This window comes from Lutjanus erythropterus, chromosome 11 (assembly GCF_056507025.1).
Source record: "Lutjanus erythropterus isolate fLutEry1 chromosome 11, fLutEry1.hap2, whole genome shotgun sequence".
Lineage (NCBI taxonomy): Eukaryota > Metazoa > Chordata > Actinopteri > Lutjaniformes > Lutjanidae > Lutjanus > Lutjanus erythropterus.
This window is the reverse complement of record NC_139327.1, coordinates 14,862,746-14,878,665: the sequence shown is the minus strand read 5'-3', so window position 1 is coordinate 14,878,665 and position 15,920 is coordinate 14,862,746. Positions and strand designations below refer to the sequence as shown.

At 37.6% G+C, this 15,920-nt stretch overlaps 1 protein-coding gene across 11 annotated transcripts in view; it reads right to left on the bottom strand.

Annotated features, from left to right (window-relative positions):
- LOC146318764 (RNA-binding protein Musashi homolog 2) overlaps positions 1–15,538 on the bottom strand; it is a 351,568-nt gene extending 336,030 nt beyond the window's left edge. For 10 of the 11 annotated variants that reach the window (XM_084730906.1, XM_084730905.1, XM_084730904.1 and 7 more), the window contains exons 1-4: positions 15,329–15,538; positions 14,955–14,995; positions 14,588–14,669; positions 12,594–12,678 (exon numbers count right to left, since the gene is read on the bottom strand). In XM_084730906.1, the coding sequence (XP_084587032.1) occupies positions 12,594–12,678; positions 14,588–14,669; positions 14,955–14,995; positions 15,329–15,390 (270 nt within the window). In that variant the 5' untranslated portion in view covers positions 15,391–15,538. The remainder of the gene's footprint in view (positions 1–12,593; positions 12,679–14,587; positions 14,670–14,954; positions 14,996–15,328) is intronic. The other variant, XM_084730910.1, reaches the window with a different exon arrangement.
- Positions 15,539–15,920: the final 382 nt, after the last annotated feature.

Below are 15,920 nucleotides of genomic sequence, written 5' to 3'. Positions count from 1 at the left end.
GATATCGCTGGCCTTCAGGAAGGACTAAAGGGATTATTTTTAGTTCCACCCACTGTAAATCAAAATGTGATTGGTTAATTCACCTGTCACTGTCTAAACAACACACAGGCAGTGATGAAGTCCAAACCAATAAGAGAGTCAGCTCTAACCTTTGTCTGCCTAGAAACAACAACAAAAAAAAATCTGATTGGATAAGTATATTTTGTTTTCGGGACAGTAACCCTTCCATTTCTGAAGAGAAGTTAACAGAAAATGAGGTTTAAATTAGAATGAAGATGGAACAGTCTAATAATTACATGAAATAAATAAATTATAATATATTTAAATACAACATTTGAAATACTAATTTGTTAGGCAATCTCTGAAGCCTCGAAGGCCCTCAGAGTTCCCCACTGAAAACATACTTGTTATATTCCATTCCAGCTATTTTCAGCAAATAGAGCCCCCTAATTCTTAAACACTGGACCTTTTATCCCTCAAAAAATGCAGATTGCTCAAATTTACTGTTGGCCTATTACCTTACCTACTTCCTTATTAATTACTGATGCAGAGATTTGGCTCAGTATCTGATTTGATTACAAGTACGTTTGTCAGGATTGTCTGCACCTTTAGCTTATAAAGACTTTAAGAATTTATGTCTTAAGCACTGGCTAATGGCAGTACACAGTTTGTTATTATGTGGATTTGAAGACAGCTGGCCAACACCACTGACCTCATTACTTACTGTAGCCATTTTTTTTTTTACAATTGATGAAGCCCAATGACACATTCTAGGCATAGCATTCAATGCATTGGGCAATGCAGTTCAGGAAATCTAATGCTAATAACTCTGTAAATTGGTCTCAAGATGAAAATATTGGTGCTAACAAATAAAATATAATATATATATACACATATATTCAAAAAGGAAAAAAAGTTAGTGTAGAGACCAGCCACACCATCTTCCTGCTGGTCATGGTCGTGGCAGAGGCTTGCTTTTATTTTAGGCAGGAATCGCTGATTGAATATGACAGGGAGAAAATGAGAGTCTGAGGCCGGTGACGCCTCCAGATATTGCCAAATAACCAGGAGGATGCGTCAGATCAGCCTGTTTCTCCATCTTGTGCTTGTTATCTCATTAGCTTCATTTTCCTCATTAATTTCACTGGTATGAAGGTATGTGGTGGGGGGGGGTGGAGGGATCATCAACCTTGCACTTACAAAGAGGAGGAACTATCTTAAACATCAATGTTATCCTCATTTGTCCTTGTCTGGGTACCAATGGATGTGAAAGAGCGAATGTCCCAAAGAAATTTGCAGATATAATTAGCCTTTTGATATAATATAAAAGAAAATCCTTTTCATGCTTTGCCATATTTTCCTGTACTGAAATATTTACAATTAGTGTATTGATTCTATGCATTCATAAAAGTAACTCCTTCAGCAAAGATGGACTTATTTAAGAAAAAGATATCTCGCCCTGCTGTGAAAAACAACGGAAAGAAAATGAATCAAGGAACGCAAGAACAAAACACACCATCTGCACGGATCAATTAAGCCAATGAGAATGACTGCGTTTTAATGTGTTTGAAGGGAAACCATGATGTGCAATGTCATTGTCATCTTTTCTGTCAGTCTCAGTTATTACTGTTATCTTTCTAAATCAGGTCAAAATGAGAAATGAATTCAATAACACCTGGGTATGGCAACCCTGCTTGTAATGAATTTCATTTAAAGATTTGTTTTAGCACTTAGCCCCAGGCATAACCAATTCAAACTCAATTATTTTGTGCGCCCTATTTGAGCAAAGACAACACATTATGCTTTGAATACCAAAGTCCTATACTTGGTAATGTATCTTACTTTTTAAGCCCATACAAAACATATCAAACCTCATTTCATCGTACTGCATAAACTAATTGTTTTTCTGTCCTGCTGGGAATTCCTATTCACTCTGAAGCATCCAGTTTCAACATGCAGCAAGCAATGGAGGTCATATAGCTTCCCATCAGTTTAAAATATTATCAAAAAGAAACCATTATATGCTCAGAGTTGTGTTAAAAATGAGGCTATGATACTGCAGATTGTTTAAATCGCACTCAGAGCAATGCAACCAAATTAGGCAATGAGGACTTAGGAACCAATCCTTCTGAGAAATGCTGTAGCAGCACCTTTTTAGGTCACAAATGATGAATGACTCCTTTGAGAAATTTGAAATTATGAGGAGGGGAGACATAGCAATTGTTTCCCTTCGGTTTACACATTCATTTGCATGTGATTTTTATGTTGAAAGTGCCTTCGTAGTTAAGGCCAAGAGCTAAAATATGCATCAGGCTTTGCACTGGATAACCGTACCATTGAAGCAGAGATTATGCTGTCTCAGTTTCACCTGATACTTCCTTCCTGAAACATTTTTGTTATGTAACACACACTCACATACCATCAGGTTTGGGATCAGTCAACCGGACCTGGGTAGTGTGCACTTGTTTCAGTAATTCCACACACAGTACTTGCAAATTCACTCAAGTCTGTTCTCATCTATCAGTGCCTTAAAATGCTAACACTAATTTAAAAAATACCTATTAGTGATTTAGCTTGCATGTTTTGGTCCATTTTGCTTAGGAGAAAGTACTTTTCTTAATGGGTTGGTGGGGGGAAAAAAACACTCCCTTGTCCTCCTGTGCCATTGTTTTCACTGTAATTTTCACATTCTACTTTTACATCAGCTGAGTGCAACATGTTTAAGCATACTCTCTGTGGTTGGTTGAAATGGATTCTGGGAACAAATCACAGGCTGATGCAGAAGCTTGGGAACACGTGTTCCAAAAAGCACATTAAAACACTTCAGCACCAAATAATTCCTGTCACATACTGGCCATCATAAATTGAAGACACATAATTGTAGTGTACCAAACCAGACTTCCAATCCAGCTGTAGCTGTGTAGTTATCATCTAGTAGCAGTAAAAGTACTTTAATAACCCCCTCAAGGAAATGTCTTTATCATGGAAACATCACAAGTAGTGCATACAACCTAAACAGCACATAAATATTTAGAAACCTGACTTGAACAATCTGCTTAGAATATGAATGTGTTCCACCTTTGAACATTTATTTTTATTGGTTGCTGGATTAGCTGCTCAAATGAGGGAAGCCGGCACTATAAGAAGGTAAACACCTGGAATTTATGTTGTTTATTGATTTAGTACTGTAGGAGTCTGAAGGTCATTGGGACTGTAAACTTTATTAAAAGGACAGCATATGATTTCTGTTGCTATTGTTTTAGTGTAAGACACCCCTAGCTAGAGACATAGTTTGATGACATCATGAAGTAGTGGGATCATGGAAGTTATTGTCATTGTTAAACAACAACCATTGTCGATGAAAATCTATCTGATGTGACTCAGGCAGAAATCACGTTCAGAGCTGAGGAAACGCATTTAAGTTTTATTCATGTTACATTAATTTACGTTCACAGACCTCTGTGAAACGCATTATTGCCTTGAATAAAAATCTAAGTACACTGTTGCTATTAGTATTAATGTAACAGTAATTTACTTTAATGTAGCTGCATTTTCCAGTTAATAACCATCCCCAAATGATGACAAAGCTGCCAGCACCAGGTGAACATGTTTGACACAGTAAAGTATCTGCTGCAGCTAACTTAACATTACATCCTCAGTGCAGACTCCTGGCTCCAATGCCGATGGGATTAGCCAAACTAAAAATGCGACTGTCTTGACCTCATCAAGTCAAGGTCACATTAGTTACTGGTACAAAAATAATTAGTAAACACAGGACACAGTTATCATATTTTTTTTTTATTATAAAGGATTTACAGCCCGTCAACACAATGGAGTCCAGTTGGTTTAGGTATGCTCGGCAGCGTGACATTAAACTGGTAAGTAGCCTGAGTTTGAACTTTATATGTGATGTCCCAACAATGATCTGATCAAATACAAGGTGCTCATCAAGTATTACACTTGTGATTCTACACTTGCAATTTGAAACATTGCATACTTAAAATCTCAGCAATGCATCATGGAAATTATGCGAAGGACGACCTTCTCTCAACCAGCCAGCTGCACATGTGAATGTCACTACTTACAGTGCCCTGCAGTGGCTGAGGGATGCCATTACACAACTTACATTACACAAACTACACAAGTTTTCCAGACTAAAGTTCCGCTTTAGCCTAATGTAATCTACCACTACAAATAATAATTACTAAGAAGAAGAGGAAAAACAAGAACAAGAAGAAAAGCAGAAACATCAAGATACCACTGCTATCAGTCTGGTATCAGTATTGGCAGTTATCCAAATTCAGATATTGTATTGGAACTGAAAAAAAGTGGAGTAGCACATCTCTATTAATATTATATACTATGTACCTGCAGGGAGATTACCACATCCCTTAATCCCTGTTGCCATTTACCCCACATAATTTTTTGCATCGAATTATGGAAAATACTATCAGAAACAGAATCAATAAGTATTGGCATCCATAAGCAGTATCAGTCTTGATAAAATCCTAACAATGCCCATCCCTACTTATGGATTAGATTATGGTATTACCGTTGCCAGCATCTGTTATCTACAACTGTCTGTAGGATGTATGGGGTCCTTTTTTCCATTGATTAAATTACAGCAGCCATCTAATGGTACCTGTTATGTACCATTGACTGGCAGCCTTAATGCGTTGTCATTTTCAAAGAGCTCCGCAAATTATGGTTTGTGTGTCTTTTACAGACATGCCGTGGGTATCTCAGAAAAATCCTAAGCATCTAACCAAGTGTACACAGTTCAGTTCACAATCACCACACCAGCACACAGACAAGTGACATGCTAAAGACGCACTACTGGTCTCATGCAGCTGGAGTCTCAGGAGCTTTTTCCTCATACTAAATCAAAACTGCCCTCTGCAGTGGAGCACTTTTAAGTATTTGCTCGCTGTATTCCCTCTTTACATCAGCCTAACAAGACTTCTTCAAATTAATAGTTTCGATACACCTTTGTTATATGATGAAACATGATCTCCCACGGAACAAAAGTGGATTTCCTCAAGACATCATACAACCTGATATGTCAATGTAATAAATGAGAACAGACCAAGAGGAACCCCCCCTCCCAACCCCACCCTGCCATCTTTTATCTTCCGCAGCCTTTTACTACAGGGTCTCTGAGGGCCGCTTCTGCATGCGACTGTGGGAGATCAGGGCAGAGAAACAGCATATATCTTAAGTTCACATCTTACAAAAGGATTTCATATATTAATGCGGCTCCTGGGTAAACTCTCTCCCTCTCTCTTAAGACATATCTACACTAGCATGATGATGTGGTGTTTAAGCTAAAAGGAAAAAGGCTTATCAAAGCTTGCAGCTTCTCCCAACTCAAGAGTGTGAGCAGGTCCACAGGTGTGCGGTGTGTGATACCGACGGAATAGACAAGAAATTAAAACATAAATGTTTCATATCTGTGCTGTCAATCTTGGCCGATTTCCGCGGTGGAATAACATCTCGAAAAGGCAGTTTGTTATGCTTCTCAAACCAATAATGAGAATTTTACCAATGTCACGCTCAACAAGCAAATTGGCCATCTTTTTTTTTTCTTAAAAATATGCAACGCCATTATGAGTATCACACAAGATATTACATTGCTGCCTTGACAAACATCTGATGCTCTGTATGTACCGACAAGAGACAGATACAGCATGAACTAATAACGCCTTCAGCCATAATTAACTGCAGAAGACAGAGCACCTGCTATACTTACAAGAGCAAGTCAGAGTTCAGCTCACAGATTTGACTTTACTTCCAAATCCTTACTGATGAATAGGGTTTAGATCAGCCCAGAACAGCTGCACATCCTTGCCTTTTCTCCTCCTTTCCTCTTGGGATGTTTCCCGTCTTACCTAAAACATCAAAACTGCAAGTGTATGTTGACCTGGGGTCATAAAATAAAGGCTGGAATTACCTGAAGAACACAGAGAATATGTTTCTCTTACAAAAAACAACAACAAACAGATTGAAACCATACTTAACCATGCTGTTGAAACTATGATGAATGGTATCACACTGTCAAAAACAAATTTTAAATACAACCTTCGGTAGGTCCACATAGCCCTGATAAATATTTTATCAAATATTATTTTTAAATTTTCTAACATAACTGCTTTACATAAAACAATAAAAAAAAATCCAACCTGGAATCAATCTACCGCCTTGTTAAACTCTCAACTGTTACTTCTCAAATGCAAAATCATGTTCTATGATCTCCCCTGTTCATACCAGCCTGTCTTGAAACATCTTCAGGAACAGATGCGAGGAGTTGCATATTTCTAAACTGAACAAAGCGTCATGAAAAATGGTAAATATGTTCTGAATTACCAGCATGTGTGTTTTGAAGCCCCAGGCTGTGCTTCCCCATATGTCTCATTCACATTCATCCCAGTCTGAGTGTTTTCATAACCGGACAAAAAGCAGAGCATACAGTTATGAAAAAAAAAAGAGAAGAGGATGAGGAGGACTGTGATGGTGTGCCTATCTTCCCACAGCCTGGCATTTTGGTGGAAGGTGCATGGAGCCTATAGCTTTTATAACTTCAACTACAGGGAAACGTGCTAAGATGACGTTTTGTCCTGAAATCCTTTGTGAGGTGACATGATATTTTTCAACACCACTGAAGTCATTTTGATTAATTATTTACATGGACTCTAAATAAACTATCTAATCAGATGTGTGTTTACATGCCCAAAAGCATTTAATCAAAATTTCCGTTTTTTGACATGCACAAGATTGTTTTCGCCCGCTGTGAAATATCAAATCTACTGTAAATTCGCTAAAACTGAAGACGAAGGAGAAGAAGAAGAAAACATGGTCCTGCTTCATTCCATTACCTAATGTTGTGTATGTACCTGTTGGAGCCCGACCGATATACCGGCGGACCAATATTATCGACCCAATAACGTTCTGTCACTGCTATGTTGGTATCTGCATATATGTTATCCCATATGTCCCGATGTTAAAATTATTTTTAACAGAACATAATGCAGATTGTTTTTATTTGTTAGCTTTATAGGCAGCATTCTGTTTATATGTCATCACCTTTCTTAATTCCGGTTAACATGTCCATATATTTTGCTATTTGCAGGGTTTCTTTTTAATAGTTATTTATAATTAGAAAAAATCCAGGTGAAGCTTTACTGTTTCAGTGCCCTGATGACATTTTGGACAATAAAGTTATTATTATTATCCTGGTTCCACTACATATCTTTGTCACAGGTGTTGACCACTTTTGAAGGATCTGCATCAGCCCCAAAAATCCAGTGTCGGAGCTGCTTTTTAGTGAAATGCTCTGAGTCATTTTAAGTTCCCTCTGTTAAGTAGTTATGCTGTGTATATTTCTACGACTTTTATTGTGGAGGGTAGAAAATGGAAGAAATGATAGAAAGATAAAAGAAATAATAACTATTTAAAATCCTAGCGAGGGTTTACTGATTCAGTGACCTAATATCCATCACATATCTTTGTCACAATGATAATCGCATTTCTGGGACCACTGCAAAAACAAATGTCTTTTTGCATAGATTCTATATTCTGAATATCAAAAGAATATCGACCAATATAACATCTGATTTTTTTTAACTCCCTAATATCAGTTTCAGCCCAAAAAATCCAGTATTCATACTACTACTTGCTAGTTACATATAGCATTTTTAACGTAATCAAAGTAAGGATTGCTGCATGTTGCATTTGCTTTTTCATTAATATTACTTACTAATAGTTACTATATAATGTATGTGTGTCAAAATATCAAAGCTACACTACTTTAATTCACACACCCAGCTGTATCTGTAAAATAACATGAGATGAACAAACAAACAAGAGAAAAAATGTAAATTAGGTATGATTTCCACTCTCCCTGTACAAATACTATGACTCAACTTGTTCGCAGTCACAGCACCTCCAGCCACTCACCCCTCTCAAGGTTACTAGGGACAAAAACACTGGTAAGGACTTATTCAAGCACTGCAAAAGTAGAAGGCTTGTATCAAACCAACATCTGCAAACACATCAAGAACCATCCACATTTACTGGATCGCTTCATTCACCCCATTACTGCTGAGCAACTTTATAAGAGATATGATAGATTCAGATGCAATGCAATCTTGATAGTGTGGATGTTAAGATATAGCACAGCAGATACACACCAATGACTAACAGTGAGGCAAACAACACAGACAGCAGCCTTAGGTTTGTAATCTTCTATTGCACGCTGACGGATAAACAACAGGACATTAACAGCTAGAAAATATCAATTTCTGCATGCATTTGTGTCAACAGTTTGTTTGGTATGTCAATTATACTGTCAAACACTCATACGATTACAAAGTTCAGCAAAAATAATAAATAAAACATGGTTTCACTTGTTTATTACGATGAAGCCATTAGTTATCACTATTATTAGAAGATTATTAGGCTCATCAGTATATTTCAGGTTTGGGGATATGGAGACAAAATAGATGGGAAAAACTGTTTCATTAACATCAGAGAGGACATGTAAATCTGATGTTGCTCCAGAACTTTTTAAATATAGACTGCAAAAGTCAGCGTCTGATGCGATTATGCTAATGGTCATTAAGAACTATTTATTTGGGGCAGGCGGGTGGCCTAAGGGTTCAAGATGCTGAACATGTAATCACAACGTCCCCTGATCGAGTCCGGCCAGGCCTCTCTCTGTCTTCCGCCATTTCCTCTCAGCTCTCTACTGCATGCTATCTACTAATAGCAGAAAAAAAAATCCCCAAAATAATACTTACATATATTGGAAAGGAAATACACCCCCCAAAACATATGGATTTTTAATGAATGCTAATAACAAATAAGATAATAACAAATGTAATAATAAAGGATAAGGTTTCACAGCAAGGCCTAAGAGACTTGCCACTTAGGTGAGGACAGATGTGGAGCAAGTTTAGAGGACTTTGGCACTAAGGCTACAATTCAGAGAAAATGACGATTGCATGTCACAACTTAAAATGTCATGGCTCAGTTCTCGGGGTGAGGTGCTGTCAAGTCTGAAGAGTATGACATAAGTCTCCCAAATATGACCTATAGCCAACAATACGTGTGATATAATACAATTGTTTATGTCTATGTCATATCTGTACATTCTGTATCTTTTTATATGGATATAAAACAGAGGTGGCTTACAAGTGAAAATGTATTTTTTACATTACCTTGCATACAACTCAAAGGACAAGTGTCCTTAGGTAGGACTTCCCAGCGTGTCAAATAACCTACAGCAGCCTCAAAACTCAAGAAAAATGTGAAAAGCCCTATCTGGAGCCCTGTGTGGATATAAAGGGCTCATTCCAAGGTTACAAAAACACAACAATTCTTATTTTCAGGTCATTACACACAAATTAAAAAATACTTATGAATATTATATTCCATTTATAATAAATCTCCCCAAATCTTACACACTGGACCTTTAATATGCTTCAGAGGAGCAAGACAACCCTGTCTTTTAACAGCATAATACATAAGAAAATAGGGCAACAACATTCTACATTTTGATAATGACATGCAAGCTGTAGGCGAAAGTTTGGTAACTTTACCAATCAAAAATCTTTTTCTTATGGGTCAGGAAAACTATTTTGCCATCAATAAGTCAGATTCAACATAGATATAGCTGGAAGAGTTTGAGACTATGGTATGAGGTCATCGAGTTAAATCCAGTCAATGTCTTAACAGAATAATTAAAAATGCACAAGGAATTAAACTCTTTCCTGCTGTCTCTACTCTCAAAGTACCCTCGGGCAAGGCACTGAACCAATAACAGCTCCATTTATCAAGCACCAGTAACAGGCTGGAGCCATACAGGGCTACTCCCAGGTGTACGTACATTTTTATGTGCAGCCCTCCCTCACACATATCCCCCCCGACCTTTACCGTATGTATATATTTGCTGTCAAGCTGTCACAAAGTTGTTCATTCAAAATGTCAAGCTTGAAGTTATCAAATCACTCTGGATTCTGCATCAAAGTATGTTTGTATCGTTACCCCTTCAAGCAGCCCCTTAACCTGCTTCTACCTACTCTCCCCTCTACAGATGTTTGCAGAGGTTTTGCAATACCATCAGTCGTACTCATTGGTCATTTCACTGCCAGGAACCGTGTCTTCCCACTATATTCAATGATTCACAACAGAAGCACCACTGTGTGTCCTATCACCCTCATTCCAGTAACACAATAGTAGAGCTGACAGAGCTCAAACATAACATATCAAATCTACACAGGAACACTTACAGCCCAGCTAAAGCTCAATTAAAGCTGCGTTTCCACCTTAAGTACCCAGAACTTTTAGTCCCAGGAACTAATTTTCAGGGAACTAAAAGGTCCCCTCAGCCAACTGACAAATGAAAATGCAAATGTTTTGTAATAATAATAATAATGATTAATTTTTGGTTGTCGTTTCCAATTCCCGCCGGATTTCGTCCTCAGCATAAATGCTCATTAATGCCTGGAATTCTTTGTCTGCAGTCTCTATGCTTTCTTCTCAATGTTCATGTCTCGAAGCACAATGAACTAAAACCGAAACCAACTTTACGGCTGCAGATTTTTAAAAATGGTGGCTGAAATACAATGCTACAAGGACTCAACCAATCAACCCCACCCCCAAAGTTCCTGTACATTTGGAAAGTATTACCCACCGAAACAGGGATTTTTCTGGATGTAAAATAATGTTCCCAAAACTTAATTTAGACCCCGGTCCCTGTGAAGGAAATGCACCGAGTTCCTCCAAAGGTTCCTAGTTCTTGGGGAAATCCTGCAGTGGAAACACAGTTTAGGACTGAGTGGCACACTGACCCACCTGAGACGTCAAAAACATAACAGGAAGGTTTTGATAGGTTGCATTTATATAATGCATTTTGACTTAGTGTTATCAATATTTTGTAAGGGAATTTGTGCATTTTTTATTATGGTAAATAACTCATTTTTAGACCAGTAGAAATACTAAACTTGTAAGCCCATTTGGAGAAGTAAAGCCTCCATCACTGAGCTGTCCTGAATCTGGCCAGAGCTCAGAGCTCCATAATAATAAAAAAAATAAGAATAGTAACATTACCACAAAGTTTTCAGTTGAAGGAACTGGAAAGAATATAAACTAAGGTCCACTCTCTGACAAAAAGCACATTTTCTCAGCTCTGTGTCAATCACACTTGAGCTCAACAATATGATTCCCATAAAAAAACAAATCTTAAATTTACATTACTTGCCACATCCTAGTCAGATTTTGAGACTATATATGGCCACCTGAAGTACAACCTATTTGTCCCTCAAAATCCTGAAAAATATTCATGTATCTAGACTTGCCTTCAGTCACAGTATGTTTCTTCAACATGTACTGTTCCAGTTTCAAAACTATGCTGACATATATGGATATTACCACCTACTGAGGAGAAATCCCAGACACATGTAATTTCAAATGAACCCTGTCTAATTCATCACTACAGACATCTCTCAAAAAGGACTAGCATCTTTAATTATTCATCTACTGACAAATTTCAGAAAGGCAAGCAGAATCCACAATAGTTTGAGAAGTTTCTCATAAATGAGCGCAGGTCTGTGTCTGTGAATCAATTGCCTTATTCATGCAAGTTAGAGAAGTCTTTCAAAGTTAACATGCATTTATAATGCCCATTGATCGCACACAGCTACATTTATAAAACAACTTAAAACACAACTGTAACCTTTTAGTTTGAGTAACATTTTTGTTGTTTATAAAGTTGATACAGAACTCTGTTTTTGACATCAGGGCGATATATTTTTTCGGGAGTGTGGTTTCAAACCTATTTTTCTGCTCTTACAGTATCAGTGCATCAGGCGTGATACAATGCAATATCTCCCGGGTCAAACAATAGCGAGGCAGCAGCAGGCCTGAGACAGCACGCCCTTCAGTGGAACATGAGATATGCGCACGCTGCACATGTGGCCGCAGCAACGAAGAAGGGGGCGTGTCGGCCCCATTCATCCACAGAAGTGAAAGTGAACACATATAATATTCACCCTGGAGTTGTGTTTTATTGCTAAGCTTAGTGTTGAAGGGCCCATCATGTATTTAGCCTATATACAGTACATGACCTTGATCCACGCAGCCTGTTAACCTAAGAGGTGTTCCCCCACAGGGCCTCAGGCAGTAAAACGTCACACAGTTATATGACAGGGCAGAACAAAAACAAGAAATAAACACTTATATTAGGGATGCACGATATGGATTTTATCATAACCAAAAAGTACCTGCTTCACATGGCTGATACCAATAAGATGACCAATTATTTTACATTTTAGAAAGAAGTTCATATAACCTGTAGTTTTTGCTTACCTGAGGGTAAGAAATGCTCAGATGTAGTGATTTAATGTTATCACCTCTGACTGAACCAAATTTAACATCACTATGACAACAAAAACAAAGAACAGTCCTGACATGTCAAAAAAAATTTGTCGAAGTTGTCAATATAACCAGCTAATATATGAAAGCACTATTGGTGTCTGATATTTATCGTGCATCCTTAACTTATTTAAGTGTAAATAAAAGAAAAAAATAAAACTCACCGTCTTTGAGTCTAATTCGTGGTGTTGTTGAGCTAAGACTTTATCTACACTGGCAGCATCTGTAAACGTAACAAACCCAAATCCTCTGCAAAAAAAAGACAAAAACAACAACAATGTTAAAATACATACATACAGTGCAAAACATACATGTGAAGCAAAGTGTAATACAGATATTTTGCAACACCTCTTTTTACAAAAAAAGTTAATAAAAGTACAATAATGTGTTACACAATGTGTGTATTGTGTTACACAACACAATAATAATTGAATTAGGGGATTGCAATAGACTGGTATTGACGATAATGGTGATATTAACAAAATGAAAAATTGATATAACAACACATACATGATCGAATCGTGTAAATAACCCAGGACCACATTGTATGCGTAAATCAGTTACAGACTCTCTATCCACCTCCCGAGTGTAATTTTTTGTCAAAAAAGAGATAAAATGCACAATAAACAAAGTTAAAGATTCATTTGACTGATAGCACTCTTTTTTTGGTTTTCAAATCTTAAACAGATATTGCGATAATATCGTTGTCATTAATTCTTTAGGCCATGATAATTGTGTGGTAAAAATCTGATATCATAACAGCCAAAATTGAATACAAGCTACAATTATTGCAATGTTGTGCAATGTACAATATTAAAATGCACACATACAGTACAAAAACAAAAATTACATTACATTTTGTTTCTTGTAATTATAAATGAGAAAGAAATATGATTATCATGATAAAATGCATAACAGTATCCATAATATTCATATGACTAGGGCTGCAACTAACAATTATTTTCATCATCGATTAATCTGTTGATTATTTTCTCGATTAATCAATTAGCTGTTCGGTCAATACAACCTCAGAAAATGGTGAAAAGTATTTATCAGTGTTTCCCAAAGTCAAAGATGACGTCCTCAAATGTAGAGCTGCAATGATTAACCAATTATGAATTGATTATTCAGTTAATCGCCAACTATTCTGATAATCGATAAACCTGTTTGAGTAATTTTTAAGGAAAAAGTCTCTCATTCCAGCCTCTCAAATGTGAATATTTTCTTTACTCTGCTACGACAGTAAACTGAATATCTTTGGTTTGTGGACATAACAAGACATTTTAGGACGTCACCTTGGGCTTTAGGAAACAGTGCTTGACATTTTTCACCATTTTCATTGACATTTATGGACAACAACTAATCGATTAGACAGATTAATCAACAATGAAAATAAATGTTAGTTGCTGCCCTAATCATAGGAATATTTTGCCTACAGATATGCAGTCACTATTATTCTATAATTTGTATTTGCACGAGACAAAACGTACTGTAATTTTTGTTTCAGTGCTGTATGTATGTATTTTAACACTGTACATTGTAAAGCAGTGTATTAACAAAAATAATCTACTCAAATGTCTTGTCTTGTCTTGTCAAATATCTTTAGACTGTCATAGAGGAATAAAGAAACCAGAAAATATTCACATTTAAGACGCTGTAATCAGAGAATTTTGACTTTTTTCTTTAAAAAATTACTCAAACCACTCCATCAATTATCAAAATAGTTGGTGATTAATTTAACAATCGATGGATAATCTATTAATGGCAGCAGCTCTGCCTATGACCTTAATATTGTTCCAATATTTCTGTGTAAATATGTTTATAATCCACATTATGGACGTCCTGTGGCAGATTTGAAACAGCAGCTGAGCACACCGCTGCTCATTATTTGCTATGTTACAATGTGAGACGACACTACACCAACATTGTGGTGCAGTCACAAAGTCAATGTCAAATTGCATTGGGCTGCAGCTTTACAGCAGTGAGCATTTAAGCTTATCTGGCTTGCTGTGAAACCACACGCAGGCGCGCACACACACACACACACACACACGAACACAGAAACACACATACACGCTGGATTAATACTAAACACGGACAAAGTAAGCGATATGGCTACATGCACCGGCAAGGAGAAGTAGAAAAGCCGTGTATTTACCTTGAGCGTTTTGTCGTGGGGTCTCTCATCACCATACATTCTCTTATTTCTCCGAATTTACTAAAATAGTCTCTAAGGCTGTCTGTGAATAGAGAAAACATGTCGGGTCATTTGACAGAAACATATGGGCATGCTGTTGTCACTGCATTTCAAAAACACCCCGCGATGCGCATAGGGGTCGAATAGAGGACTTCAGATGGACGGAGATCAAAAATAACATCGTGCGCACACACTAGTGAGATATCCCATACAGTAACACTACTGCACAGTGCACATTCGCACATACACCGCCAGCAGCTACACCGAGCACTCAGTCACAGCGACAAAACAACAAGAAATACGGTGTAAAAGAGAATAACAGTCTCACCTGGTGAGGTTTGCCAGCTGAGGCCACCGATAAACATTTTACTGTAAGGGGAAAACACAACAGAAGTGAGTCCAGATGTCAGTTCGGCCATTTTGACGACTAACTACTTCTAAAAGCGACCTTAAAGGATAAAGGAAGACTATGAAAACACATTCGCGCTGCTTCGTAATTATAGTCTATCTACATGAAAAGGGGGAGGCCACTCTTCGCTACAAAGCTCGGGTCTTTAAAACTGCATCTGGAAAGAGAGCCGTGCACGGTTTTAAGTGCGTACACTGTGGGGACGAATCCAGCACGGCAGTCGAAGTCCTCTCCAAGATGTTGTAACATGAAAAAAAATCGTACCTTAGGATTAAATTTAGAAAGATTCTTACCCCGGGTCATGTTGTGAATCATTTAGGCTTCCGGATGTGGCTTGACTCCCGTCTCCTTCCATATCTATTTCAAACTATAGGCTGGGACTACAGTCACAGTGACAGACACACACAGATACGGGCAGGAGATATGCAAAGCCCCGCTATGAGAATATTACTGAGCCGGGAATGAAAGCGTCACACGTGGGATCAGCTCAGCCCCCTGCTCCCTCCTCCCTCCCTCTCTCAGCGTGCTCTACCTTGGCCCACAGGGGGCGGAGCCTGCCTCTGTCACCTAACCAATCCAATTGACGTCAATTCAGGCAATCTGCAAACCAATCCTCCGATTTGTCATTTAATTAAGCAATAAGCCACTAGAGGTGAAAGTGTCTTATTGCTCTTCTAAATCAGCGGACACATAGCCTACAACTGTTTAAAAAAAAACTTTGTCCAAGAATTGATCTTTCTAATTAGTATTGTTTACATATTATTATTTCAAAAGTAAACCTTTACAGAGCAGTAGCATGTTTTTATTAATCACATTAACTCGTTATTCTTCCGCTGTGCAATATAGTCCCTCACCAGGAGGCAAAAAGTACGGCAATTTCTATTT